We start from the raw sequence: 27,595 nt of genomic DNA on the forward strand, positions 1-27,595 counted from the left end.
CAGTGCCCACTGCTTGCTTCATCCTGAAGAGTGAAACAGACTTTCCCTTCTATTAATAGAAGGAGTGCTTTTAACAATTAAGAGTTATTTTTCCACAATTTTACATAATTTACTACAAAATTAAGTATTGTTTCTTTTCACTACACAAAAACCAACAGTAAAGCCCAGCATTTCACTTACTATTTGCAATAACCATTTGCCTCTTTGAAAAAGTACCCTTTTCAAGCTAGCCACCATCTTAGGGTAGCTAATTTTGTGATCTCAGGGTGCTGGTGACATTTAAAAACCACTCATTCTTTTTTATATATTATTCACTGAAAATAAACCAAAGGTTAAAGTGTTGTTATAGTTAGGTGAAACTTTCAGTGACAATGTAACACTTTAAACTAACAAAAACAGAACAAATTCACCAGTCATAGTTATCTCTAGTAACTATAACTCGTGCCCTAAGGTAACTAGAACTCACCCCCGCACTGCACAGTCTTGTCATCAATGATGTTATTTCAGATGTTCCAATGATGTTATTAATGATGTTATAGAACATGTAATGAATGGTTTAATATATGGGGTAATTAGCTGTCCACATTAACTATAGCTCACCACTCTACCATGCACTGTGTTGTGAGAAATGATGTAATTTCAAGTATCATAAGTCTTATTATTACTGTTATGATTTCACATAAGTTATATAATATGCAAGGGTAAAACCAGTGGATGGAGAAAGGGCGAGTTATGGTTAATACAATGTGGAGATTGGTGCTAGAAGAATGTGTACGGAGGTGCACTGAGGTTTGCGTACATTATAAATGTGAATTCTAACTAGTGGTACATAACAATAACTTTATAATTTTGTCACGTTTGTATTGTTTACATTGGGTTTGTATATAAAGAAGAAATAAAGTTTTCCTAAATATAATTTAACTTTAACCTTTGTTTTTTTAATAATATATAAATATATATAAATATAAGACAAATTATTACATTCAATTCACGCTTTTTTGTGTTGTAGTAATTGCAGGTACTTGTACCTAAACAATCCCTAAAACAATTATCAAATTTGATGAGATGCAAAGAAATTACAGCAAAGAACATCCCAAAGAAGTATATACAACAACACAGGAGTCACAAATTGCTGTGGCCTTGTCTCGGACATAAAATATACTTAATCTTGATGATTTTGAATTAAGTCCTTCTTTCTTGTAATCACCAATATGGTGAGTGGTAACATCCAATGCACTTAGGAAATATTTTAAAATTAGATCCTTTCTGCCATAGGCGTCTGAAACCCATCTGTAGTTAGGCCTCCGACCTGTTCCAATGCTAAAAAGGTTTTTTTGTGAACATAATCTCAAAGTTTGTAACCAAACCTTACATTTCAGGCTAATTACTTGCCCATAGAGTCTTATCCTACTACATTATAACCTAATTCTAGGTCTTCCATCACTATCTGGGATAACTTCTCCTTTCTAACTCACTTTGATACCCACAAAGCCTAATAAATATGAAAATTGAACATTCCATAAAATTCATATATTTTCCACTCAAATTTTCCTAACTTGTCCTAAAATATCTACATTTTCCCTCAAACGTTCTTGGCTTTTCTAGCATGGCTATAGGCGCCATTTTATATTTGCTAGCAGTCCACCCAGAAATCAACTTACGGACAGAAAAAAATACAAAATATTATGCTGCAAACCTCCCTCCTGCCCTTTATTGTCTCTCGCTCATAATATTGTCTATTTACTGCATCAAATCTGATTCCTTTTTTGGGTCTGCCTATGGTGCATCCAAACTCATCCACAGTTCATCAAATATTTTTTACTCTTCCCTACCCTTCTTTAACGTTCATGTGTTTTTGTCTACTGAGGCATTTGTGTGCGGTTGATGAACCAGAAACATGACACAAAAATATTTGAATTAGGAGTAATGATGCGTTTAGCTAGTTGTCCCAAACTTAGCACTCATTTCCACACCTAACAGAATATCCATCTCATTTATTGTGGGCTATTGAGTGTCTCAAACGCACACTGTTCACTATAAGTACAATGAATGAATAAATGAATGAATAATATAATTTGTATAGTACAAATTGCCACCCAGAAGGGCATCCCAGCATTTCAACGTACAAGGCCATCTGCCCACACGGCCCTGCTAATCACCAATCATACATTTAGGACAATCCTAAAGCGTACTGTCAATCTTACAGTTCAACAGCATATAGAGGCTAGAGAGAAAGTAGGATGTGACAGTCAAAGGATATTCACTACTATATTGGTACTACTATCAAGTGGATACAATGGAGCTATAAGCAATTGTTTTTTGGTGTGTTGGGGTTGACATGGGGTGAGATGTGGCTGTTGTTCCGGTATGTCTTGGAATTAAAAAGGAGATGAGATCTTTCTGCTTGAGATTGCTAAGGTGCATGTCATCTTTAAGAAGGAGATTGCATCTGCATTCACAAATGTACGTTTATGGAATTACATCTTCCACTGTACTTAACTGAGGTGCATGTCATGTTGCAGTCATTGTAAAACAATTGTTAGACGTGGCATCATTGGCATGGTCTCCCTTAACGTTTTGCCTCTGTTCCCCAGGTTGTTGATGTGTGCTGCACTCTGTTTCAGGTGTTTTTGTTACTCTGGGCACTTTACCACTGCTATCTAGTGCTAAAGTGCAAGTGCTCCTACATAAAATGTGTATGTAATTGGCTTTCCATGATTGGCATATTTGATTTACTAGTAAGTCCCTAGTATAGTGCACTAGAGGTGCCCAGGGGCTGTAAATCAAATGCTACTAGTGGACCTGCAGCACTGGTTGTGCAATCAACACCTAAGTGGCCCTGTAAACATACCTCAGACCTGCCACTGCAGTGTCTGTGAGTGCAGTTATAAACTGCCAATTCGACTTGGTAAGTGTACGCACTTGCCAGGCCTAAACCTTCCCTTTTTATACATGTAAGGCACCCCTAAGATAGACCCTAGGTAGCCCCATGGGCAGGGTTCAGTGTATGTAAAAGGTGGGACATGTACTTATGTGTTTTACATGTCCTGACAGTGAAATACTGCCAAATTTGTTTTTCACTGTTGCAATGCCTATCTCTCTCATAGGTTAACATATGGGCTGCCTTTAAATATGATTAAAGCGTAGACTCCCTTTGGGAGCACATAGACGTGGAGTTTAGGGTCTCTGAGCTCACAATTTAAAAACACATTGTTTAGTAAAGTTGTTTTTTAGATTGTGTGTTTGAAAATGCCACTTTTAGAAAGTAGGCATTTTCTTGCTTAAACCATTCTGTGACTGTGTGATTTGTGGATTCCCTGTCTGGGTCAGTTTGATAGTTTGGCTGCTTGCACCTCTCTCTAGACAGTGACACAAAGGGGGCTGGGGTGCAGCTCTCAAATCCTGATGAGCCAGCTGTGTTGGAGGGGAAGGGAGGAGTGGTCACTCACACCTAGCTGACCTGTGCCTGCCCTCTCACAATGCAGTCTCCGACCTCCTGATATGTGGCTGGGGCCTGGCCCGGGAAGAAAGGATCCCACAGACACTTGAGTCTTTACTTTGAAGTAGGCCTACCTCAAAGGTAGAAAGGGGTATAAGAAGAGCACCCCAAACCCCAGACTTTAGATTACTTCAAGGATTCAAGAGGAACCTCTGCCTGGAGAAGAGCTGAAGAGCTGAGGAGAAGTGCTGCCCTACCTGTGTCTGTGTTTTGTGGAGCTATCCTGCAGTTGCTGCTTCTGCTTGTGCAAGGGGACAAAGACTGGACTTTGTTGCATTCCTGCTTGAGAAGTGACTCTAAGGGTTCGAAGTAGAGCTTGCCTTCTGTTTTGAAACCTCAGGGACAGCAAAGGCTTCACCAACCAGACCTGAGTCTACTTGCTGTGGACTCTAGCTTGCCAGAGGGTGCCATTCCAGTTCCTGGACCTCTGTAAGTGAATTCCTGGAGAAAAAACAGTCTACCAATGTCAGTCGCAAAAGAACCCGCTGCCCGGAACCGTGACACTGCTTGCCCCGTGGCCCTGGCCCTCGCTAAGTGTGAATCCGACGACCCTGTGAGCTGACGCCGCTACCCCGGATCTGCTACGCCGCCTGCCCCGAGGCTGTGGTCCTTGTAGAAGTCTGACGACCCTGTAGGCCTTGCGTCGCTGCAATCGCTGATCCTGCCCGACTTCGCTGACCCCAGAGTGTTGTAAGTCCAACATCCATGACAATCCGAATCCATTGCAGCACCTGTGACCCTGTGATGTCATCATGACCCCGTGAAGTCACCCGAAGCATTGTAACTCCGCCGGACTTCGCATCTACTGGAACCAAGGGACTGACTTTGCATCCAACGCCACCTCACCTTCACCACCCTGTAGGGAGGACCCGACGCCGCTGCGTGACGCCACATTCTTTCTGCCCAGTGACACCGGAACCGACGCAGCATCAGATCCAGCGAAGCCACTCTCCCCAAATCCGTGCACCAGCCTGTTTTCTACTTGTTCTGAAGGTACTGTACCTGGGGGTTGACTGACTCCATGAAGGGCGCCATTGGAGTCTCATTGTAGGAAACAACGCCATTACGACACCTTCTTTTACTAACTTGCAGTGTTTTCACCTCAAATCACTGTTTTCTTGCTTTTAAGTGCTAACTTCGTATTTTTTACTGTATATTGTAGATTCTTATTGTATTTGGTCTTATTTATTTAGATAAGTATTTAATATTTTTCTAAACCTGTGCCATTTTGTAGTGGTTCACTGTATTACTGTGTGTGTTGGTACAAATACTTTACACATTGCTTCTGAAGTTAAGCCTACCTGCTCGTGCCAAGCTACCAAGGGGGTGAGCGGAGGTTAACTGAGTGTGATTCTCCTCTACTCTGACTAGAGTGAGGGTCCATGCTTGGACAGGGGGTAACCTGACTGTCAACCAAAGACCCATTTCTATCAGAAATATACTCAGATATTACTTTCCCAAATCCAACCTCTAGCTGTAGGCCAGGTCAATGTCTCTTTCATGATCAGTGGGTGAAATAATAGGCTATTCTTCTTTTTCAGATATCAAGTCGCTTAGGACCATGATGTGTATTATGTAACGCACAACATCTTCAAGGCATATTTTCTTCATCCAGTGTAGGCAGCAGAAATTACTTTTCAGCAGTGGAAATGCATGTTGCATTTGGCCTGTCGGTGTCTGTCATCCTGTGTGTAGCCTGGCAATTGTAGGGAACTCAACCATTTTCTGCTTGAGGTGAAGGGCAAATTATGATAGCAGTGGAAAGGTAGCTAGTGTTGTTAGGTGGGTGGTGCTGTAGGGTGTCTAATCATAGCAAATTATTGCATATTGGAAGTGCTTTTGGTGCCTCTGGTGAGATCTGTCTTTTGTGTATCAATTAGGTGGTTGTGTGGTGTAGCTTTGATTTGGCAACTATTTGTAGTGTATTGATAGCGGACAACATATTGAATCATAGGCGTCTGTTTGGCTGGAGAGAGAGAGAAAGAGAGACACAGAGAGGATGGACAGAAAGAATGTTAGATGGAGAGAAAGGTGACTGCATGAAGAGCAGGATGGATGGATGGAAAAAAAGAAGTCTGGATTGAGCGAAGGATGAATAGGTGAGTATATGGCATGGAAGGAAGAATGACCAAATTAATTGAGAACTGAGGTGTTAAAGTCACCATTTGACCTGATAGTTGTCTGATTTCACTTAGGGAAGCAATTAGTGCTGGACTCTTGTCTTCACTTGCCCACTCATGGCTATTTGGGATATGGTTCAAAATGTGGGGAGACGTCATTTTTCTGGCCACTCCCTTAGTAGGACATCACACGAGGTGACTTAATGGCTACTCAAGTAGAACCTATATGCTCCTGCTTAAGGCCTTGTTTTGGGCGTGTTAGGGATAACAAAAAGGTGCAGTGCACAGATCCAGTATGGTTTAGGATGATAGGACCTTGAACTACTGGAAGATAGTAAGTGCATTCTATGTAATGCAGAATAGTTTGCTTGTGGGGGAGGAGAATATAGGAGGGGTCCATGTAGAAGGGAGCCCAAAGTAACCAAGAGGCTGCTTATCTTACCTTCTGAAAGACTACCATTTAAGGTGCTGTTTATTAGTACATGGAGAAATGCGAATTTATAATTTGTATGGCTCATGTATGGGTCTTGCAAGACCATGTTTCTGCAAGCCTTTGTGAACACATCTTTGTCTTAGAATCACAACAGCTAAAGCTCCTAACAGCACAACAAAGGCATCTCAGTTGACTACTTCCTACAGTAGAACCTATTCATACTGAAGCACAGTATTCCTCAATTTGAACACTCGCAAAATGTTTCCCTCCCACATGTAGCACATTAGGGCATTTCCAATGCTTATAGTAAAACCAAGAACCATATTGTTTGAGTTTTAACACTTACATTTCACGTCCAGCATAGTAAATGCTTCATATTCAAGCGATGTATTGGGGTAGCTGACTTTGCATCCCACCACGTGACCATTGTTCTTGCTGGTTGGGATATACTTTAAGATGGAGACTGTTGTCCACAGGTAATTGTCTTCCTCAAGCTTCCCGTACACTGCATGCTGCTCCAGACCTTCAGTTCTGGTCCAGGTCACAAGTGGTGTCATATCAGGGCAGTTGTCGGGAACATAACACATGAGCTCTGCCACAGAACCTACAACCATTTCATCTGGAGACAGTATTGAGGGGGCATCTGTGTAAAGACATAATCAACTTCTGATTAAATATTTATTGATGTCCATCACTGTTTTAAAATATTTTAATTGCCACAACTGTTTACTTCAGCAATACTCTGAGCATAAATATTCACCAGATAATGCAACACTGCTCAGTTCATACAATATTTCTTTCTCTGTCTAATGCATTAACCTGGGTCAACTTTAAAAGGGTTTAGCTTTGCAAGGGAAATTTTCAAGTCAGAATTGCTTCTTGTGCAGTTTTGTAGTCTTCTGAATTCCTCAGGGGTCTCAGGCAGGTGACGTTTTGATGGAGCAAAGCTTGGGGATGGAACTTTACATGGGGCATTTGAGGGCTTGAGCAGCGGCCTTGCCCGGGAAGGTGCTGACAGGGACTTTGGCCAGGAGACAATGTCAGGGATACTATCAGTAGACCATCTGCCATGGTTGGGACTGAACACCTTGGAAACAGGCTGCTGTGAAGGAACGCCAAAGCTATTCTTATTATTTAAAAACTCTTTGCTAACTTCTCACACGCAACTCCAGTTGCTGCACCATTGATATCTACACCCCAGACTCAATTCCACTCTCTCTCACAACCTCCAATTAATCACTCTTGTTAACACACTCACACTCCTTCACTCACTCCCTTCTACTCACATTCACTTATTCATACACTCAAACTCAGATTCTCCCTCTCTTTCATTCTCACTGACACTCCCAAACACACTCACACACACTTTCACTCAATCCCATTCACTTTCAATTACTCCCAAACACATACACAGCACATGCTTAGCTAGCAACTGAAAGCCCCATGGTAGCAGCTGGGCATTGGAACCACCAAGCCAAGATTCTTAAAGAGACCCGTAGGGAGCAGCAAGAACAGGTTTGAAAAGAGGAAGACCTACCTCAATCCCCGTCCCAGATTCTTGGCAGGACTGGAAGCTCAGCCCTCTAAGAAGCATGGACAGTGCCGGGGATCCTGTCGCTGCTGCACTGTGTGGCTTTTCACTGGCTTCAGTGATACACCAATGTGTGCCCTGATAGTCAAATTTTAGCAGATATACTGTGCTGCCTGAGACTTGCAGTATGTATGCTAAAAACATAAATTGTGCCTGTGTGAGGAGATCATAGTTGAACTACGCCCACAGACCCACGCCATCCAGACATTCAGCTACAGTGTTGTGTTTCAACAGCACTCTGTAGCTAGGTCGTGTCTCCGCCCTCTCAGCTCCCTACTCCTCCTCCCCCTGTCCTCAGGAGCCTGGAGATGAGGCAGAGAGGGTTGTCCTGCTTACTGGCAGTTTTCATGAAAACACAAAACACAAATTTAAAAGTGAGCAGGGGCCTTACAGGAGACAAGGGGACTGTGCCCTGATTTCCCTGATGAGGAGCCTCGGCTGAATCTTGCTGTTCAGACTTGAAGTAAGAGAAACTGTCAGCTGCTACTTCAAAGCAGGGTCACATGAAAGCAGATGGAAGGGGGAGATTAGTCTCATGCTTTTCAAGCCACCCTTGCCTCTTTAAAGATCATGCAGTAGCATTTTCGTTTCAATTGACATGACAGAGTAGAACTGTGGAGCCAGGCACAAAAGGAGTCCTCTGGTTTATATGTACTTGAAGGGTGCGAAGGATAGGCCTGGTCTATGGTGAAGACAGGAGGCTGGGAGAGCTCTGCTCAAAGGGAGCACAGGATCCACTATTTATCTTTTCACGAGGAAGGGGTTGGGGGATAACCTTTTACATAAAATCATATCCTTAAGAAAAGGAACTGTATCACACTACTGTTAAATGTGGGAGACGGACACCAACATCACACTACTGTTAAATTAGGGAGACGGAAACCAAGAACTTTATTAATATTCACTGAAGAATTGGCAACAAAAGCTGACTGAGCTTACCTTTTACAATGCCCTGTTTGATCCACTCCCAAGGCAAAACCGTATGCAACCTAGGAAGAAAAGAAGACTTCCCATCTTTATGCTCTGAAGAATTACTGCACGACTGGCAGAGGCCAGTTGAAATTATTTTCTCCAGCTTTGATTTGAATCTCTGGGGCCAAAAGGTGCACCTCAAACTATAAGTGCTTGTCCCTTTCTTTTCCAGGAGCACAAAAGGGTCTCCCTCCTGTCAGTGAAGCCTCCTTGCACTTAGGCAACTGGGGTTGGAGAGTATAATAAGCACCATAGAAGAGGGAGCTGTGATAGAAAACCAGTGAACCAGTTACACAGACCCCTCCATCGCTCTCTCTGCGTGACCACTCCCACTTTTACTACTGCAGATGGCACTGCCTGATGTGATTGGCTTGGTCCATATAACCTCAAACTCTCACTCAAGTTTCTGCATAGCATTACACAACGTAACATGTCCCAGCAGAAAGGGACCTACACCTGAAGAACATGTCAAGAAGCTTCAAAGGTGTCAAACCCCATTTGGAGTCATAGTGGAGGCAGGGGAAACTGGGCCTCAACCATGATGGTTAAGGTTGCTTGCCACTGGTGTCCTGGAGCTTGTGATATCTTGGCTCTACAAGTGGGCCTATGACACTCTTTCTGCCTTGGTACTCAGGTTAGCAAGGACGAGCAGTGCAACACTACCTCCAAACGACCTCAAGGAATTCATGGGGTAGAGAATAAGAACTCAAACAGTCACAAAATAGATGGAAAAATGTAGGGGCATATTTACAGGGATTTCATGGATGGCAGCACAACAAGTCATCTTGCTGCGCTGCCCTACACCAGAGTGAAAGGGCAGGAATGCACTGTATTTATGGAATACAGTGCATTCCTGTCCTTTGCCCCTGCGCTGGCACCATTTCAGCAGTCTAGCGCCCACATAGGCGCAGGATTGTTTTTGTGCAGGAAGGGGCATCTTCCTACACAAAAACAATTCGGAGAGATGTTTTCCTCTTTCTCATTCTCCTTGTTAGGCCTCACCTCGGGTGCAATAAGGTTTTGGCACTTCCCTAGGTTTACGTGATTTTGTAAATCTGGGGCAGCAGCAAAATCCGTGGGTTTTACATGGGAAAATCCATTGCAATGCACATGGAACGCCTCTGTGGTGCACAGTAAGGCAACGCTGCAACTTGCGCTGTCTTGCCTTACTCCATATTTATGAGGCGCAAGCCATTCATAAATATGTCCCATGTTATCCAGCACAGTGTTTATTGTTTTAGAAAATAACAAGAATTTACAGCAGAACAGAACTTAATACCGTACACACGGGGTAAGCAACTCTTCAATGATGCACTATGGGGTCTGCAAGCTCTTCTGCACAATAAGAACATGGAAATAATCATGATTAAAACTCACGTGCAGGTTCACAGTGTGGCAATGGAACAGCTTCCTGGCATTCAGTGACCTGTAGGTCAGTCCGTACAAATGAATATTCAGTTCTTATTCAGGGATGGCAATGTTCAATAAATTGTCCCACTAAACTCTGTTGGACACATTTCACAGCCATTGTCTCTTATGCAAATGAAATTACCTCAAGCAATGTGCACTTAGGATTACCAATGTATGCAAACCTGTGTAGTATTTTAAGTGCTTCAAACACCAAAGCCGACACCTTACACTTTCACTTTCTTGCCACGGCGTCTGGGGCTCAGGCCTTTTATTAACTTCTCCGTGCATGGCACAGCCACTACCACAGTGGCCAACTGCAACGGAGTCCTTTACTGAAACATCCCTCGCTTGTTACTCATGTTGGGATGATCCATCCCCAACACAACATTTCTCCTTAACCAAAACAAAACAAAACACATAAATAGAACACATAGGACACCAGGACTTACATACAGTCAAACCACTTTCAATAACCATGTGCAGGACATGACTGCAATAATCAGAGCCAACATGTTCAATAACCATGTGCAAAGCATGACTGAAAAACAGATAGTACAACAATGTTAATTAACAAACACACGTACAGTCATAAACTAGACGGTGCGCATCCTCAGGTCAGGACAAAATCCTTTATTTTTGTGGAAACCCCTGGATGAGGTCTCAGGTGATATCTCACTGTCCCTTGCCAACAGGAACCAGAAATGGCCTCCACAGGCTCACCCTGTTGCAGAGAGACCCCCGTAATGGGGCCGTCACCAGGATCTTCTCTTGTACCATCCACATGTGACACAGAGGAATCTGGCTGCTGTTGGTGACCATTGACCTACCCAGGCTATGACAGAGGTGACATGTGAGCCAAACTCTGAGGATCTCTTAAACTATCATCATTGCATCCCATGTTCTCGACTGGAGACGCACCATGGTTGCTATCTGGTCTGAGATCTGCCTGTCTACAAAGTTTGAAAAATGATACCGTCATGTTGATTGTTTCACCCACCTTTCTTGGCAGTATTCATTATCCCTCTCACAGCACTCACTTTCAAGGGGTAGATCTCAAAGGGTGAAAGAAACTTGCTCCCTGGACATCGATTTGTGGTGAATACCAATTCACCAATTTAAGGATGCCTCTGATGGACTCGTTGTTATCTTGACATCTTGTCCTTCTGTACTTGGCGTTGATTTAACAGGTCTGCCACCTTATCTCTGAGGGTGAGACAATTCCCCAATTTGAGGTATGATATTGCCCACCCTTCTGTTCATACATAAAGTGCTAGGGTACACCATGGGCATGGGATGTGGAGTGAGTCGATACTCTCGAAGGAAGGCATACAGAGGGCACTCCATGTTTTGGCCATTGGCTAGCATAATCCTCAGGACTTGTTTAAAGTTTGCAAGAAGAGTTCTGCTTCACTATTGGCCTGCAGCCACCGAGGAATGATCTTCAGGTGACAAACGACTTGGGATGTCATATAGTCAGCAAACTCCTGACTGGAAAAAGGGGGACCATTGTCGGTCCGGAGTGCACTCAATAGACCCTGGGTCATGAACTTTTCCAGTCGGGGTATAATCTGGCTAGCAGTTATGTACTCAAGAATCACGACTTCAGGGTACTTTAAAAAGATATCCATTATCACGAGGATGTGCCGTCCATGTGGTCAGCTTCCAAAATTTGCACTGGCCCTCTTCCAGGGAAAATGTAATATAACAATAATTTGTAAAGCACAGCGTACACCGTACAGGTATCTCTGTGCTATCACAAACTCACTAGGCATCACTTACAAAAAATTATTGTTTACCAGCCTGTCTCATCAGCCGACCAAACTCTAGCCTTCCCTAATGTTTTGGAAAAAGCCAGGTTTTTAAATGCTTTCTAAAGCAGGTAATGTTAGCACTTGCTCAGATGCTGGCTTCGAGCTTGTTCCACAACTGTGCTGCCAGTACCTGGAAAGATTTACCCCCGGGCCAGGTTTTTCTAAATTCTGGAACACATATGAAGTTAGCAGAGGTAGAAAGCAGGTTCCTCTAAGGACTATAGGGTCTGAATTTTTGTTGTACAAACACCTAACTTATTCAGTGCTTTGTAAACCTCACACATGATTTAAAAAATAATTTGCTCCTTTATTGGGAGCCAGTGAAGCTCTCTCAAAGCGCTTGTGGAGGAGTCATATCTTGATTTAATAAGTGCAAGCATGGCCGTCATTACTTGGACCCTGTACAGTCCTTTAATCAGGTAGTCAGGTACAGCCAGTAGAAGTGCATTGGAATAGTCAATCCTGCTTAGAATAATACACTGAACCGCTAGTTTTCTTGCTGGTTGATGTAGCAAAGGGACAATTTTCCTGAGGTTCTGGACTAACCCAAAGCACGTTTTATTAACAAGACTCACCATGGATAACCGTTCGAAGGTCACCCACAGTCTGTCGAAATGTTCTTTGATTGTGAAGTGTATGTACTAAAATGTCATCATTGACATTATGAGGCCAGTCAACACCCCTCTGATTGTGTCTTGAAATACTTTGTCAGGAAACCCTGAAACTGAGGCATTTGTATCTCCTTAAACCCACATGGGTGGAGAAGGTAGTAATAGCTTGTGATTCCGGATCCATCATCAGCTAAAATCCTGCTTGGAGATCCATTTTGGAAAACAATCTTGAGCCACTTACTTCTGCCACGATGTCATCGACAGTAGGCATCAGAGGATATTCATGCTTGATGCCCATGTTGGGTAAGCGCATATCAATGCAAATCCTAACTTCTCCGGGATGCTTGGGTTTACAAGTCACTACCCAGGGTGTCGGGCCTCTCGACCCACTCGATAATGCCCTTCTGTTCCACTTTTCTCAGTGCATCCTTCACCTTCGGGTGCAGATGGAAATCCACCAGGCAATGTCTCAACGTGACTGGCTGGATCGATTCATCTATGTGGAGGTGTATTAGACAGTCTTTGAGACACCCAATGCCATCGAACAACTGTGAGAATTCAGCCAACAAATTGTCCACACTCCCTAGGTGCACACTAAAAGCAAAAGAGATTAGATGAAGGCATTTTGACTTCCAGAGCCACTTTTGGTAAAACTTTTGGTAACACACACTTTGACTCAAGTTGAACGGGACTCATGAGTGATCTCTGTTGTGAAGACCCTGCTAACTGGAGTGGCATAGATAACCCAAAAGCAAATACCTGGGTAGAAGTGGGGAGCAGAACAGTTGTAGTGGGAGAGTCTCTAGGGGTACCCTCCAGTTTGCATCACCTGTAAGACACGGACAACTCCTTCCATACCATCATCATCCATGTCTTCTTCATCATCTGGGACCCCGGAGCCTGCATGATGTTCACTGACTTGGATTTTTGTGCTTTTTGGAATGCAGAAGAGTGGCACACCTTGGCAAAATGTTTGAATTTATGCGATGCTGAACAGTTGTGCAGGGCATGACCCGTGATGTGGCTTTGGCCCCCCTTACCCGTAACACACCTTGGTAGCCGCAACAGGCTTGGGACGAATCTTCTTCTTTTCAGCCCCCACTTCTGCCACCACGTTGACAGGCTTTGTTTTTACCCATTGTTGTAGAGCCGTTTCCATGTGTGTGGCCCATACTTTAGTTAGTTCCTTGGAATATCCAATCATGAGTATGTCAGCCATGGACATCCCTTAGACTTGCAAAATGTTCTCCCTCGGCTTCACAGAGAGACAACCCTGTATGAATTGGGCCCGAATCTCATCTTCAGGATCCGGCAGTTTGCATGTACTGCCAAGTTCTTTTAGGCGAGCGTAAGAAGTGTACACTGATTCCTCAGGCAGCTGCGTGACTTGGCGTAGGAGGGACCACTCATGAAGATGGTTTGAGAGTGGCTCAAAGTGTGCAGTGAGGGCCCATTTCAAAGTAGTGTACATACAAGGTGGCCCATCTTCCAATACAGAATTCTCCAGCATGTGAATGGTGGCACCCCCCAAATGCAGGAGCATGGGTCGCTTTCGGTCACTTTCCAAGGATACTGCAGCAAAATAACTTTCCGGACCCTACACCCAGGCTTTCCATCTCACAGCATGTGCAGAAGGAGGGCCATACATCACAAATGGCTCAAGGGCAGGCACAGAAGCCATGACAGTTTAACAAACAGTCCAGCCAATGTGCAGGAGACGAACAGTGCAGGACTCACCAACCAAGCAGAATTGAGGTGAAAAGTATAGAGTACTGCCCACGAAGCAGAAGACAGAAGCGTTGGGCTTCACAGCAGGGCACAAGCACAATAGAATTGAAGCCCCAAGTCTCAATTCCTGTCAAGAAGAACATCTTCCTGAACAGGCGATGGCACCATGCAGCATGCGATCGCATGCAGTGGCAGTGCAGGCTGAGCGCTTCTCATATCCGATAATACCAGCTGCAGTTGGGAAGGAGTCCAGTGGAGAGGAAATGATGTAGGTGGCTTCAGTGCCATGGGTGGGCAGTGATGAAGCAGAAAATGAAGGTTTTACATTTATTAACGCATAAACGTAGTGTGAAATAATCATGTGTGACTTTAACCGAACTAATAAAGAATGTACGGGGACAAAATGTGCCCTCAGAGTAGTTTGCCAACATTTATAAGCGTGCTTTATATAACGTGGTGTATTAGAATTGCACTAATCTGACATAATCATAAACGTGTGCTACGATTTGCTTGTTTGAAATGCTTTAGCTTAGCATTACTTTAGCGGAGGCTTTGGCCTAGTGGCCTGGTCTCACGGTTTAGATGCTCGTATTTTTCCAATGTGCTATTAAACGTGTATTTCTGCTTGAAGCTGTACTTTTCCACAGAAACTGTTCACATGCTTATCTTAAAGTTTCGTGCCAGCCTGGCATATTTTCTCTTTAATTCAAGGTCGACTTGCAGGTGCGGACAATGGAGGCTCTGAAAGTGAGCTAATTGGTAGACAATGTTGCAACTTGCGTACCCATCTCCAAGGATAATGTATGCTTAAGTAAAAGCTTGAGAACTGTCGTTTTTGATTGGACAATTTGAAGCTAACCTATGAACCCTCCAATGGAGACCCTACTGGATTCGAACTGTTGTCTATAAAAACCAGGTGCACGAGAAGAAATTAGATCATTACGGCCATTACCCGGACACTACGCCATTTTGTAGACTTCGTAGCTATTATGGCCCACTTTGCTGCAACGCCATTTTGAGAGACTTTGATGCTTTCTCTAATCGAGAGAAAGAGACTTTAATGATTCTTGCCCTAGAGACTTTAACTTTGATTTGTCCCTTTGCATGAAGTAGTAGTTTTACTTTGCCGCCGTGAGGCAATTGCCCCGTTCACCCCTGCCCCTTTGTCCCGTCCCATGCTGATCGAGAAACGGTACCTGTGAGACGAAGACTTCCTTGTATGCTGATCGTAATTGGTAAATATGAAAGGAAAATTGTAAAATTGCATTGTGTTTCTTTTAGGTAACCAACTGCTGATTTTGATAAGAGCCCTAGCTAGGAGTTTTCTAAATTTATGTTGCTAAATTGTTTTTTGCATGAAGACCCACATGCCGATGCTAATTTGAGGTTAGATGAGGATTCCATATGTCGCACGATGCAATTTGAGATCTTGTTATGCTGACTAAATGTATTCAATTAGTTCATTACAGATTATCGTATTAGTGCTTTGCATTGCCATTATCGAATGCCTCGTGATTCAAATGCTACATAGATTACACTTGTTTCGACGTTATGGACAGCTATTAATGTTCATTTATGTTTATCATTTGGTGTTGAGACACATCTACATTGTGCTAGCTTTGTTAATATAGGGAAATAAATTCACTAACTTTGCAATAAACTGGTGTGGTTATTCCTGACTGAAAGGTCAGGGTTCGCCGAAATGTATTCTGGACTAATTGTTAAGTGTTATGTTGATCAAGGTATTGCTTATGTTCGTTATTGATTATTGATTTCAGGAAATTGATCGATTAAGAGTACAGAGAGTTCCCACTTAGTCAAAAGATTCATCGGCCTAAAGAGCGTCCGAACACAGGTAAATTATTACTACGGACCGCTCTATCAGTAGATGGTAGCAGAGGACGGTTACGTCTTTTGGGACCCTGTACTATTAGAGTACATGGTGTTGGATTAACGGTTACGCATTTTGAGGCCTCATTCGAGAAGTTGAATTAGATTTTTGGAATAAAACTGATTGACAGAATGATGATGGGCTAGGTCCACCGCGACTTTCCCGGGATCTCGGAGCTTGCGAATGGAGAGAATGGAGGTGTGGAATCGGCGTTGGCGGTACTAGTGATGGTATGAGTGGAGTTAGGGTTTTGCGCTTGCACAGCTTATTGCCGCAGGGTGTGTGAAAAGGTTGCGAGGAATTTTTTTTTCTTTTAAAGGATAGCGGAGGTGCGACTCCGAGTGTAGAAGTAGAGAAGTCGTCGAACTTCATAGAGATAGCGGAGGTGCGGCTCCGAGTGTGAGAGTAGGGAAGTCGTCGAACTTCATGTGCGTGTGGCGCTTTGTGCATAAAAAGGTCCACGTGGTTGTTGTTGTTGAGACGGGCCCTGCGAGGTCAAGAGACTCCGGAGTATGTTGATCCATGTTGTGGTCTGGGCGGTTTAGTAGGTTGATCGGGCGTGGTCAACGAGTCGGTACGTGTGTTAGGGAGTGAAAGAAACTTCGACTTCGGGCTTTGACAAGATTCTAAGTGCACTAGAATAGATCATTGACAAGTTGAGAGTAGGTCTGCGGGTCAGATTTGCTTGCGAACGTGGGGACCGAGAAAGACGGAATAGCGGCCGAGGCTAGTGAAAGGTCCCTAAGGTCCTGAAGCGACTGTGTTACCCTTCCTGTAGTAAACCGACAGATCTGTTTTAGTTTTTGGTAGCTCCCGATACATGCAAGAAGCTGTTACGGGAGGAGCTGAGTGAAGGAAGACTAGCCGCGAGGCTTTGTCAGCCGCAGTGTGTGTGAGTGTGACGTCACTAGGAGCCGCGCTGGGATAGGTTGGTTGGAAAGAAGGGTCGCGCACGGATTGGACGCAGTCCGTGGGACTCGATTGGAAGGGGAAAGGCAAGCGAAGAGTATTCCGGGAATTAAAGTCACCTATTGATTACAAATTTTGTGGAATAAAAGTGACCTATCGATTATAAACTTTGTGAAACAAAAGACGAGAAAATGAAATTCTTTAAAGCATTCAGGAGTGCGATGAAGGGGGAGTCTTACATTAAAGCGAGCGTAGGAGAGGAGACGCCGCCCGAAGGTACACCAGCTTACATTGTAATGGAGGAAAAAGGGGTAGCTCCGTGTCTTTGGCTAAAGCAATGGCACAAACTGACAGAGAAACATGGGAGCGTAGCGTTCCCGATACATGGGACATTCAATATAAGGATTCTAGAGAATTTGAGATTCACGATGTACGATATGAAGGTACCTCCAAGGCCAGCACAGTTCGAGGCTTTAGCGATTTGGGAACTAATGGCCAGACAGCAACAGCAGAAGAAGTTCGAGACCAGGATGAGAAAGGTAGAAAAGACACTAGCGGATGCTAGGTGGGATAATGCACAGAAGGTGTGGAGGTCAGATGTATTGCAGGGGATAAAATTGTTTCCAGCAATTACTAAGGAAGAAGAGGAGACAGGCAAGAAAGCTACCTGTAAGACGGACAGGAAGTGTTCCAAGGATAGAGAGGATGAGGAAAAGTTGAGAAGAGAAGAGGAGTTAGAGGATGAGGAGTTAATAATGCAATTGCTGAACGACCGTCCACCACCTTATGCGGAGAATGGACAAGGTCCAAGTACCAGTTCTGCCCCTCCGGCACCGGTACAGAACAGTGAAACCCAGAGTTCAGGAGCGTCATCGGGATCTAAGGACCCGAGTTTACTGTTTACCCCGCAGATACCGCAGGTTAGGAGAATATACCCAGATGTGCCCATGTTGAAACCAGCAGAAAATTATCAACCACAGATGCCAGGGTACTACAGTAGTGACAATAGTGGAGGAATGGTTCTAGAACAAACCGTAAGGGGAGTACAGAATGGTCACAATCCAACAATGATACAGGCTGAATCAACTCAGTTTATGATGCCTCAAAAGCAGATGCAGGGAGGAAACGCACATGCTCAGATGACGGGGAGTCAGATGGGCATGCCGGCAATGATGACCCATAGCATGGGAATGAACATGCCACAGAACATGGGAAATGGACAAAACCCAGATGCGATATCACTACCCATTACTGTAGGTCCACCGGTACCTCTGTATAGTCAGCCTAACTTAGGTATGAGCGGTCAGGGATCAATACTGCAGAATGGGACAGAAAGGAGTACCTCCTATAGCGGTTCAGCCAAATGGATCTGGATCATTGATGGAGTTTAGTCCCATATGTGCTCAGTCTACACTGGTGAGGTCGAGTCCCCCACTGATAATACCCCTAACATCGAATACTGAAAAGTTGCCGCAACCATCAATGGCAGTCGATGTGAATGCTACACTGATGGGGGTAAATGCGCAACAGCTGACACAGTGGTTCAACAGTTTAAACTCCACACAAAGTTCAGCCAGGGGGAAAGGAGAAGACTATATGAATAGGGTCAGGTTGAACATGGAAGCACAAGAATTGGTGGAAGGGACTATGGGTGTAAATAGGTTAGAGTCCTACACGGAAGAAGAACTGAGGTATCTATGTCCCAGGATTACGAAGGAAGTGAACAAGGTACATAAGAGCTTGCAGGAAGCAGCTGACAGAAACGGGGTCGACATAGACAAGACAAAACACTTGAGCAGAAGCTACAGGTTGGATTTTGGGACCACAGATTTTGAACTCATGAGGTCAGCAGGCATGAAGGCACACCTTAGAGAATTGCTACAGAGTGCACAAGTGTGGAGGTGCTTAGACAAGTGGGAAAGCAGATGGGTAAAGAGGAAGGAAAAGAGGAGGGACAGTGCTACAGAGCATAATGAGAAAAGACCACAAAGCAGCGAGACAGTAACCATGTTACCAATGAGGGAGACAGCAGGGGGAAAATTAATACATGTACCATGGCACAGAAGCGACATTCAGTCATTTATGGATGATTTTCCCAAACTGAGAGAGAAGCCGATCGAATGGTATCAGCAGACTGATAGGTTTGTGAAGCTTGCAAAATGTCTCTGGGAAGTCCTGAACATTCTCTTTGAGATCGTGGTTCCGGCAGATTTGTGGGAGGATTGCAAAAGAGCTGTAGGTTGGCCGACAAGTGAACCAGAGAGAGACAGGGAGACGGGTGCACCATCACCCATGGTGATGAGCTTGTACTATAAGGTGATTGAGCATTTGAAGACGAAGGTTGCCGCGAAAAATGTGGATTGGCAGAAGATCGATCGAACGGCCCAAGAGGTTAAAGAGTCGATCCATAGTTACTATGAGAGGTTGTTGAAGGCGTTCAAGAATTACAGTGGCACGGAAACAATCGAGGCGAAGGATATGCTTCATTTTGTGTTCAGATTTGTGGAAGGGTTGAGACCAGAGATAAGTCAGATGATAAAGTCGCATTTGATTTGCTGGCAGTCGAAACCGATTGATGAAGTCTTGAATTATGCGAAATATTGTAGCGACGAGATTGAGGTGAAACAGAAAAGGTTGAAAGAGAAGGTGATGATGATGCAGCTTAAGGCAGCTCAGACAGGTCTGCAGGGTTTGCAAGGGATGCAAGGGTTCCAACAGCAGGTACCGCAACCGCAGCCGCAGTTGCAGGGAAACATGCCGTTTCAGCCACAGGCCAGAGGCAGAGGAGGTTTTGTGAATAATGGTCCGGATTTAAACACTGTTGTGACGGGTGTGCAGGCAATGAAGAAGGTGATGCCGTGTCACGTGTGCGGAATTGTCGGTCATTGGAAACGCGAGTGCCCCATGGTGGTGCAGGAAGGTGCAGGTGCAGGTGCAGGTGTTGGTCAGCAAAACAATGATGTCAATGCATTTCAGACAATGAGGGGACCGAAAATGAGAGGTCCAAACCCAAATTTTCAGACCATAAATCAATTGCAGGGATTACAACCTATGCAGCCGCAGCAGATGCAGATGCCTCGTATGCAGATGACGCAAATGCAGCCAATGCAACAGCAGTTACCTATGGTACCTAATCAGCAAATGCAATACCTTTGGCACCAATGAGTCAGCAGCAAATGATGGTTCCTCCACAGGTCTCGGGTCAGGTAATGAGTACAAATGGCACCGTACAACAGTTCCCATTACACAGTGAGAGTGGAATAAACAATGTATGGGAGAGTGAGAGCTCAGAAGAGGAAGGAGATTGTGTGCTTGCAGCATCCTTGGAAGTTGATCAAAAGGGTCCGTACGTAGAGGGAAGAGTAATGGGTCATCGTGTTTCATTCTTGGTGGACACGGGAGCCACACGTTCAACTGTTAAGAGCAGTGAAGTACCAAATTTGCCACTCTCAGGGAGGACAGTTCAAGTGGTGGGAGTAGCAAACAGGCACCTGACGAACCCAATAACAGATCCGGTACCAGTCAGCATCGGTAACTATCAAGGGGTGCATCAGTTTGTGATATGTGACTCAAGCCCAATAGCACTGTTAGGGAGAGACCTATTGTGCAAATTGGGATGTTCGATCATGTGTTCGAACGAAGGAATAACAATCCAGACGAACAGTGATGGGGAAGAAGAGCACAGTGTAGAGGGGGATGAGATGGAAACGGTCGATGAAGAGTATCCTCTGATTTGTCTTTTCCCGATGATAACTGAAGAAGATATTCCAGCTGAATTACGGGAGACAGTCGGGAAGGAAGTGTGGGACATGACAGGGAAAGAGGTGGGATTGATGAAAGGAGTGGAACCAGTGAAAGTGACTGTAAAGCCCAATGCAATCTTTCCCCAGACCCCACAATACCACATGCCACAAGACACCCTCATGAAAGTTGCCCAACTCATTGATGAATTTGTAAAACAAGGAGTACTGAAAGAGGTGTTAAGTAGTCCATGTAATTCACCGATAATGGGACTAATAAAGCCAAGTGGAAAGGTCCGACTCGTGCAGGACTTGAGGAAAATAAATGACATCATAGTCAAATGCTGCCCTGTCGTACCAAATCCAGCTGTGATAATGTTTCAAATTCCTTGCGATGCCGAATGGTTCTCGGTCATCGATTTGTCACAAGCATTCTTTTCTGTGCCTCTTCATGAGGACAGCCAATTTCTCTTTTGTTTCAAATTCCTAGACAGAGTGTACAGTTGGTGTCGAATTCCTCAAGGGTTTTCTGAGTCACCGTCAATCTTCAATCAGATTCTAAAGAAAGACTTGGGAGAGTTAGAATTGCCATTCGAGTCAACCCTAGTACAGTACATTGACGACTTACTGGTTGCATCAAAGACAGAAAGCGACTGCACGACCGATACCATTGCTCTGTTGAACCATTTGGGAAGGAATGGACACAAGGTGTCTCCTTCCAAATTGCAGTTCTGTCAGAAGAAAGTGAAATACTTGGGTCACCAGATAGAGAAGGGATCACGGAGAATAATGAAGGAAAGAATAACAAGTGTACTTCAAATGAGTCCGCCCAAGACGAGAAAGGAGGTGAGGAAGTTTTTGGGAATGGTGGGCTACTGTCGCCAGTGGATTCCCAACTTCTCGACTCTAGCAAAGCCTTTACTGAAACTGACCCAGAAGGATGCTTTGGATCAAATTGAGCTGAAAGGAGATGAGATGGATGCTTTTGTCGAATTGAAAGAGTGCATGTGCAGGGCTCCAGCTTTAGGTATGCCTGATTACACAAAGCCTTTCACATTGTTTTGCCATGAACGTGATGCATGTTCTTTGTCTGTCTTGACTCAAGCCCATGGTGGCGTAAACAGACCAGTAGCGTATTTTTCAGCTACCTTGGATCCGGTCGCAGCAGCACTCCCAGGGTGTTTGCGCGCCGTAGCAGCAGTTGGTATCAGCCTCACCCAGAGCGAAGGGACACCCAGTAACAGTCATGGTCCCTCACTCAGTCGAGATACTTTTGACCCGCTCCCGAACGCAACACATGACTGGAGCTAGACTCACAAGGTATGAAACGATTATTCTGGGCTCACCGAATGTGCAGCTGAAAAGGTGCACTACGTTGAATCCAGCAACCTTGCTTCCTGGAGAAAACGCTGAAATTGAGAACGCTGAAGACGTCGAGCATGACTGCCTTCAGGTGACTGAATTTTGCACAAAACCTCGACCGGACATTAAAGATACTAAGCTTGATGAAAATGACCAAATTCTTTTTGTTGATGGTTCATGTCTAAGAGACGGGATGGGGATTTTGAAAGCAGGATACGCTGTATGCACTGTAACAGGGGTCTTGGAAGCGGGATGGCTTCAAGGAGTCTATTCTGCACAAGTAGCAGAACTTGTAGCCCTTACCAGAGCATGTCAACTGTCTGCATTGATGAAAGTCACCATTTACACTGATAGCCAATATGGGTTTGGGATTGTGCATGACTTCGGACAACTATGGTCACAGAGAGGGTTCCTGACTTCTTCAGGATCCCCAGTGAAGAACGGGGAGAGAATAAGGGAATTGTTACATGCCATTCAAGTACCAGCTGAAGTTGCAGTGGTAAAGTGCAGTGCTCACACGAAAGGACAGGACTATGTTTCTCTGGGAAATGCATATGCGGATCAAGTCGCAAGATTTTGTGCCTTGAACTGCATATTACTCAGAGATGAATGGAATTCAATAAGTGAGCCAGAACTCGAACCAGCTGAAGCATTTGCCTTGAAGGTCGTAGATACAATAGAGGAATTAAAAGCATTACAAAATAATGTCAGGGAGGAGGAAAGAGATTCCTGGATTAAATCACAATGTATAAAGAGACAAGACGAGTTATGGGTTTCACATGAGGGAAAACATTTTTGCCAAATAGTCTCTTATCACAGCTTGCGCGGTTCTATCATGGGCAAGCTCACCTAGGGAGAGATGCCATGATAAGATTGTTCAAAACTGATTGGTTTAACCCCAGATTTCGTCAAGCTGCAGAAGCAGTTTGCCATCGATGTGTCACTTGCCAGCAGATGAACCCAGGAAAGGGAACAGTTGTGAACGCGAGCCACATTGGTAGGGCAAGCGGGCCTTTTAGTCGAATGCAGATGGACTTCATTGAGATGCCTGTACATGGAGGTCTGAAGTATGTGTTGGTGATTGTGTGCATTTTTAGTCACTGGATTGAGGCGTACCCCACACGTAGAAATGACAGCCTTACAGTTGCAAAGCTACTGTTGAGAGAGTTGATACCACGTTTCGGATTCCCGATCTCTTTAGAATCAGATAGGGGAAGTCACTTCAATAACGAGGTGATAAAGTTACTTTGCGAAGCGCTGAACATTGAGCAGAAACTGCATTGTAGCTATCGCCCTGAAGCATCAGGACTGGTGGAGCAGATGAATGGTACATTAAAATCAAGAATGGCGAAAATATGTGCATCAACAAATTTGAAATGGCCTGACGCGTTGCCCTTGGTGCTAATGTCAATGAGAAACACCCCTGATAGAAAAACTGGACTGTCTCCGCACGAAATTCTCATGGGCAGGGCTATGAGACTTCCTGCAGTTCCCGCAAACGCGCTTTTGAATATTACAGATGATATGGTGTTAGACTACTGCAAAGGTCTGGCTGACGTGGTTCGCTCTTTCTCTCACCAGGTGGAAGCGACCACCTTGCCACCGATCCAAGGTCCAGGACACGCACTGAAAGCAGGTGACTGGGTCGTGGTGAAGAAGCACGTGAGGAAGTCGTGCCTGGAACCCCGTTGGAAAGGCCCTTTCCAAGTGATCCTGACGACAACTACCGCTGTGAAGTGTGCGGGGGTTCCCAACTGGATTCATGCCAGTCACACAAAGAAGGTGTTGTGTCCCACAGAGGAGGAAGTTGAAGCGCTGAAACTGCCAGTGCCTGATAAAACAGTGCTGAGTGCTGAGACAGAACAAAACCGAACTGAAAGCGAACAGGCGGAAGCAGGAGAGAGAGAGATATTATTGGAGAACGAAGAGTCCGACTCACTTGGGGAAGACCAAGGAGAAAGTTCAGACAGCGACGAAGAAGCTGAAGGTCACAAAGAGCCTGAAGCAGCTGAGGGTAGCGAAAAGCCTGAAGCAGCCGAAGGTGACAAAGAACCTGAAGCAGCTGAAAGTGATACAGAGCCTGGCGAAAGTAACGGTGACGAAGGGCTCGAAAAAGGTGAAAAAGCAGGAGAGCCTGATCAGAAGAGGGCTTTCCCAGAAACAGACGATACAGAAAAAGAAAAAGAGAACGTGATCGATCCCCCAGAGGGAGGGGACAAGGCAGAACAGAACGAAAAAGTTCAAACCTCTACAGAAAAGGTTGCAGGTCCATCAAATGGACATGGTGCAAAGAGGAGACTAAGTATATCACCAGTAAAACAAAGGTCCGGAGAAGGTTTGAACGACGGAGAAAGGCCAAAAGTAAAAGAGAAAAGAAAAGAAGTGTCTGTCGTGGTACCAACCTCGAGTGAAGAAAAAGACTTGACAAAAGAGGAAAGTACCAGCGAGGCAGAATCGAAAAGAGAAGCAAAATTGAAAAGGAAAAGGATACCGAACAGAAGGTATTCCGGTCCAGAATGGGCATATGCAGTCAATGACGATTGGACTGACGAGTTTGTATCTCTAAGCATCGAGAACGAAGAAGAGGAAGAGATACCAATAGAAAAGAAAAGTTTTATGGACAGTGTTGATTGAAGGGGTGATAAATGATATTGCTTGCTACAATCTAACGTGAAACGAACAACCAGCTGAGACATTGCTAAACCGGATGAGACATTTGCTAAACCGATAAAGACTGAGTTATTGCCGAATTGAGACAAGTGCTGCTAACCGATAAGTGACTTGGCCTTTGGAGAAGACGGTGTGAACATTGCGCTCGCTCAGCTTTGTAACTGAATTGCTAAATAAGTTTCAATTATAAGTGCTTCTAGCTCTCTGATTCTATACAGATCATGACGCAAAACAATAGAAAGAAATATTGTAAATATGTGTGTATAGGTTTGGTAATTACATGTGTACTAATAGTAATGGCAATTATGCTTGGAATACGTGGTAAAACTGAGAATGAGAGAATTGAGGCTTCTACTTTTGCTCCTGTTACTGTCACTGAACTAACCGCATTGAAAAGGCTAGCGCTGGATGAAAGACTCTTGCATGATAGGAAAGAGCTTTCGTATAATGTTTTCTATCGCTTACTAACAGAATATGTTGAGACAATGGATGCGAAAGATTGTTATGTGTGTACCCAGATACCGACATCAGTGAAGGAAGGGGTGACATATCACCACATGCCTCTTACATACGGGATTACATGTAGTATAGTAATGTCTAGATTTTATGGTCAAACTAACATACAGTATTTTTACTCAAATTATGATGTTACCTTTGCTTATGTTCCTATAATAGCACAGCTAAGCCAGACTGCAAAAGATTGGGATGCAAAAATTATGAGGGAATTTTTCGAGCCAATGCAACCTTTTGAAACGGCTCACGCTCATAGGGAAAATCTTACCTGCTCGCTCTCTGCAGTAGAAATAAGCTTTTTAGATCGCACAGATGATAGAAGGGCTCAGATGAAGGCGAAATTAGAAAAGGAGTTACATAAGAGGACTTCAGTAGATAATTATGATTTTGCTGCAATAAAGACACAAGGGAAAATTGCTTTAGATGCTTGGCATGTAGGGAAGTTTTGTATATATCGAGGTGAATCTTATTATGACAACATTTTTGTAGGAGCGAGTGAGTGTAAACACACGTTTATCTTTAAGGCCAAATGGACATTCATGATGGACGGACTTGACCCTGTCATTCCAGGTGTATATTACATTTGTGGGTATAATGCCTATTATCGTCTTCCAAAGGGATGGTGGGGAAGATGTTATTTGGGTATAGTGTTCCCAAAGGTTTATCAACTGGATGACCTATCGATGATTCAAAAGACATCTGGATCCCATCGTATCCAGAAAAGAGAGACCGCAGCTGCTGTGGTAGGTGATATATTTGGAGCCATGATTCCTTCATTGGGAGTTGTGCTGAATTCCATCAAAATAAGAAAGTTGTCTACTATAGTGGATAACATGTTGACAAAGTTTTCAGGTGCTATAATCCTGATAGATGCTGAACTTGCAGCGGAAAGAGCTATGACTCTTCAAAATAGGCTTGCTTTAGACATTCTTTTAGCAAAGGATGGTGGTGTTTGCAAAATGCTTGGTGCACGACACTGTTGTACCTATATACCTGACAACAGTGTGAAAATTAAAACTATGCTTGCTAATCTAACAAAAGAAAGTGCAGATTTGAAGGAACTGAAAGAACCAGGAGTGTGGGAGAAGGTTGGAAAAGGACTTGCTTCAGTGGGACATTGGATTGGGGGAATTTGGAATGGAATATTGTTAAAAATAATAGAGGGAATTTTAATAGTGATAATTTGTGTATTTGGAATTTGGGGAATAAAAAGGGGAATAATAATGATTATGGAAAGAATAAAAAGAAGAAAGGAGGAGAAAATTATGAAAAAAATGGCAGAAGAATACAAAGCGCAAACTAGGGGAACTAAAAGGAAAAGAGAACTGACAGAATTTTAATGGAATAAAATTTGTGGGCTTAATTTGTGTGATGACAAGTAGTCATCAGAGGAGGGATTGATGAAGCAGAAAATGAAGGTTTTACATTTATTAACGCATAAACGTTGTGTGAAATAATCATGTGTGACTTTAACCGAACTAATAAAGAATGTACGGGGACAAAATGTGCCCTCAGAGTAGTTTGCCAACATTTATAAGCGTGCTTTATATAACGTGGTGTATTAGAATTGCACTAATCTGACATAATCATAAACGTGTGCTACGATTTGCTTGTTTGAAATGCTTTAGCTTAGCATTACTTTAGCGGAGGCTTTGGCCTAGTGGCCTGGTCTCACGGTTTAGATGCTCGTATTTTTCCAATGTGCTATTAAACGTGTATTTCTGCTTGAAGCTGTACTTTTCCACAGAAACTGTTCACATGCTTATCTTAAAGTTTCGTGCCAGCCTGGCATATTTTCTCTTTAATTCAAGGTCGACTTGCAGGTGCGGACAATGGAGGCTCTGAAAGTGAGCTAATTGGTAGACAATGTTGCAACTTGCGTACCCATCTCCAAGGATAATGTATGCTTAAGTAAAAGCTTGAGAACTGTCGTTTTTGATTGGACAATTTGAAGCTAACCTATGAACCCTCCAATGGAGACCCTACTGGATTCGAACTGTTGTCTATAAAAACCAGGTGCACGAGAAGAAATTAGATCATTACGGCCATTACCCGGACACTACGCCATTTTGTAGACTTCGTAGCTATTATGGCCCACTTTGCTGCGACGCCATTTTGAGAGACTTTGATGCTTTCTCTAATCGAGAGAAAGAGACTTTAATGTTTCTTGCCCTAGAGACTTTAACTTTGATTTGTCCCTTTGCATGAAGTAGTAGTTTTACTTTGCCGCCGTGAGGCAATTGCCCCGTTCACCCCTGCCCCTTTGTCCCGTCCCATGCTGATCGAGAAAGGTACCTGTGAGACGAAGACTTCCTTGTATGCTGATCGTAATTGG

At 44.0% G+C, this 27,595-nt stretch overlaps 1 protein-coding gene across 5 annotated transcripts in view; it reads right to left on the reverse strand.

The window, feature by feature from the left end:
- LOC138246415 (myelin-associated glycoprotein-like) overlaps nt 1-27,595 on the reverse strand; it is a 398,925-nt gene that overhangs the window by 114,961 nt on the left and 256,369 nt on the right. For all 5 annotated transcript variants that reach the window (XM_069201017.1, XM_069201018.1, XM_069201015.1 and 2 more), the window contains exon 5: nt 6,399-6,695. In XM_069201017.1, coding sequence (XP_069057118.1) covers nt 6,399-6,695 — 297 coding nt within the window. The remainder of the gene's footprint in view (nt 1-6,398; nt 6,696-27,595) is intronic.

The sequence above is a fragment of the Pleurodeles waltl genome, chromosome 7, assembly GCF_031143425.1.
Source record: "Pleurodeles waltl isolate 20211129_DDA chromosome 7, aPleWal1.hap1.20221129, whole genome shotgun sequence".
In the NCBI taxonomy this organism is placed as follows: domain Eukaryota; kingdom Metazoa; phylum Chordata; class Amphibia; order Caudata; family Salamandridae; genus Pleurodeles; species Pleurodeles waltl.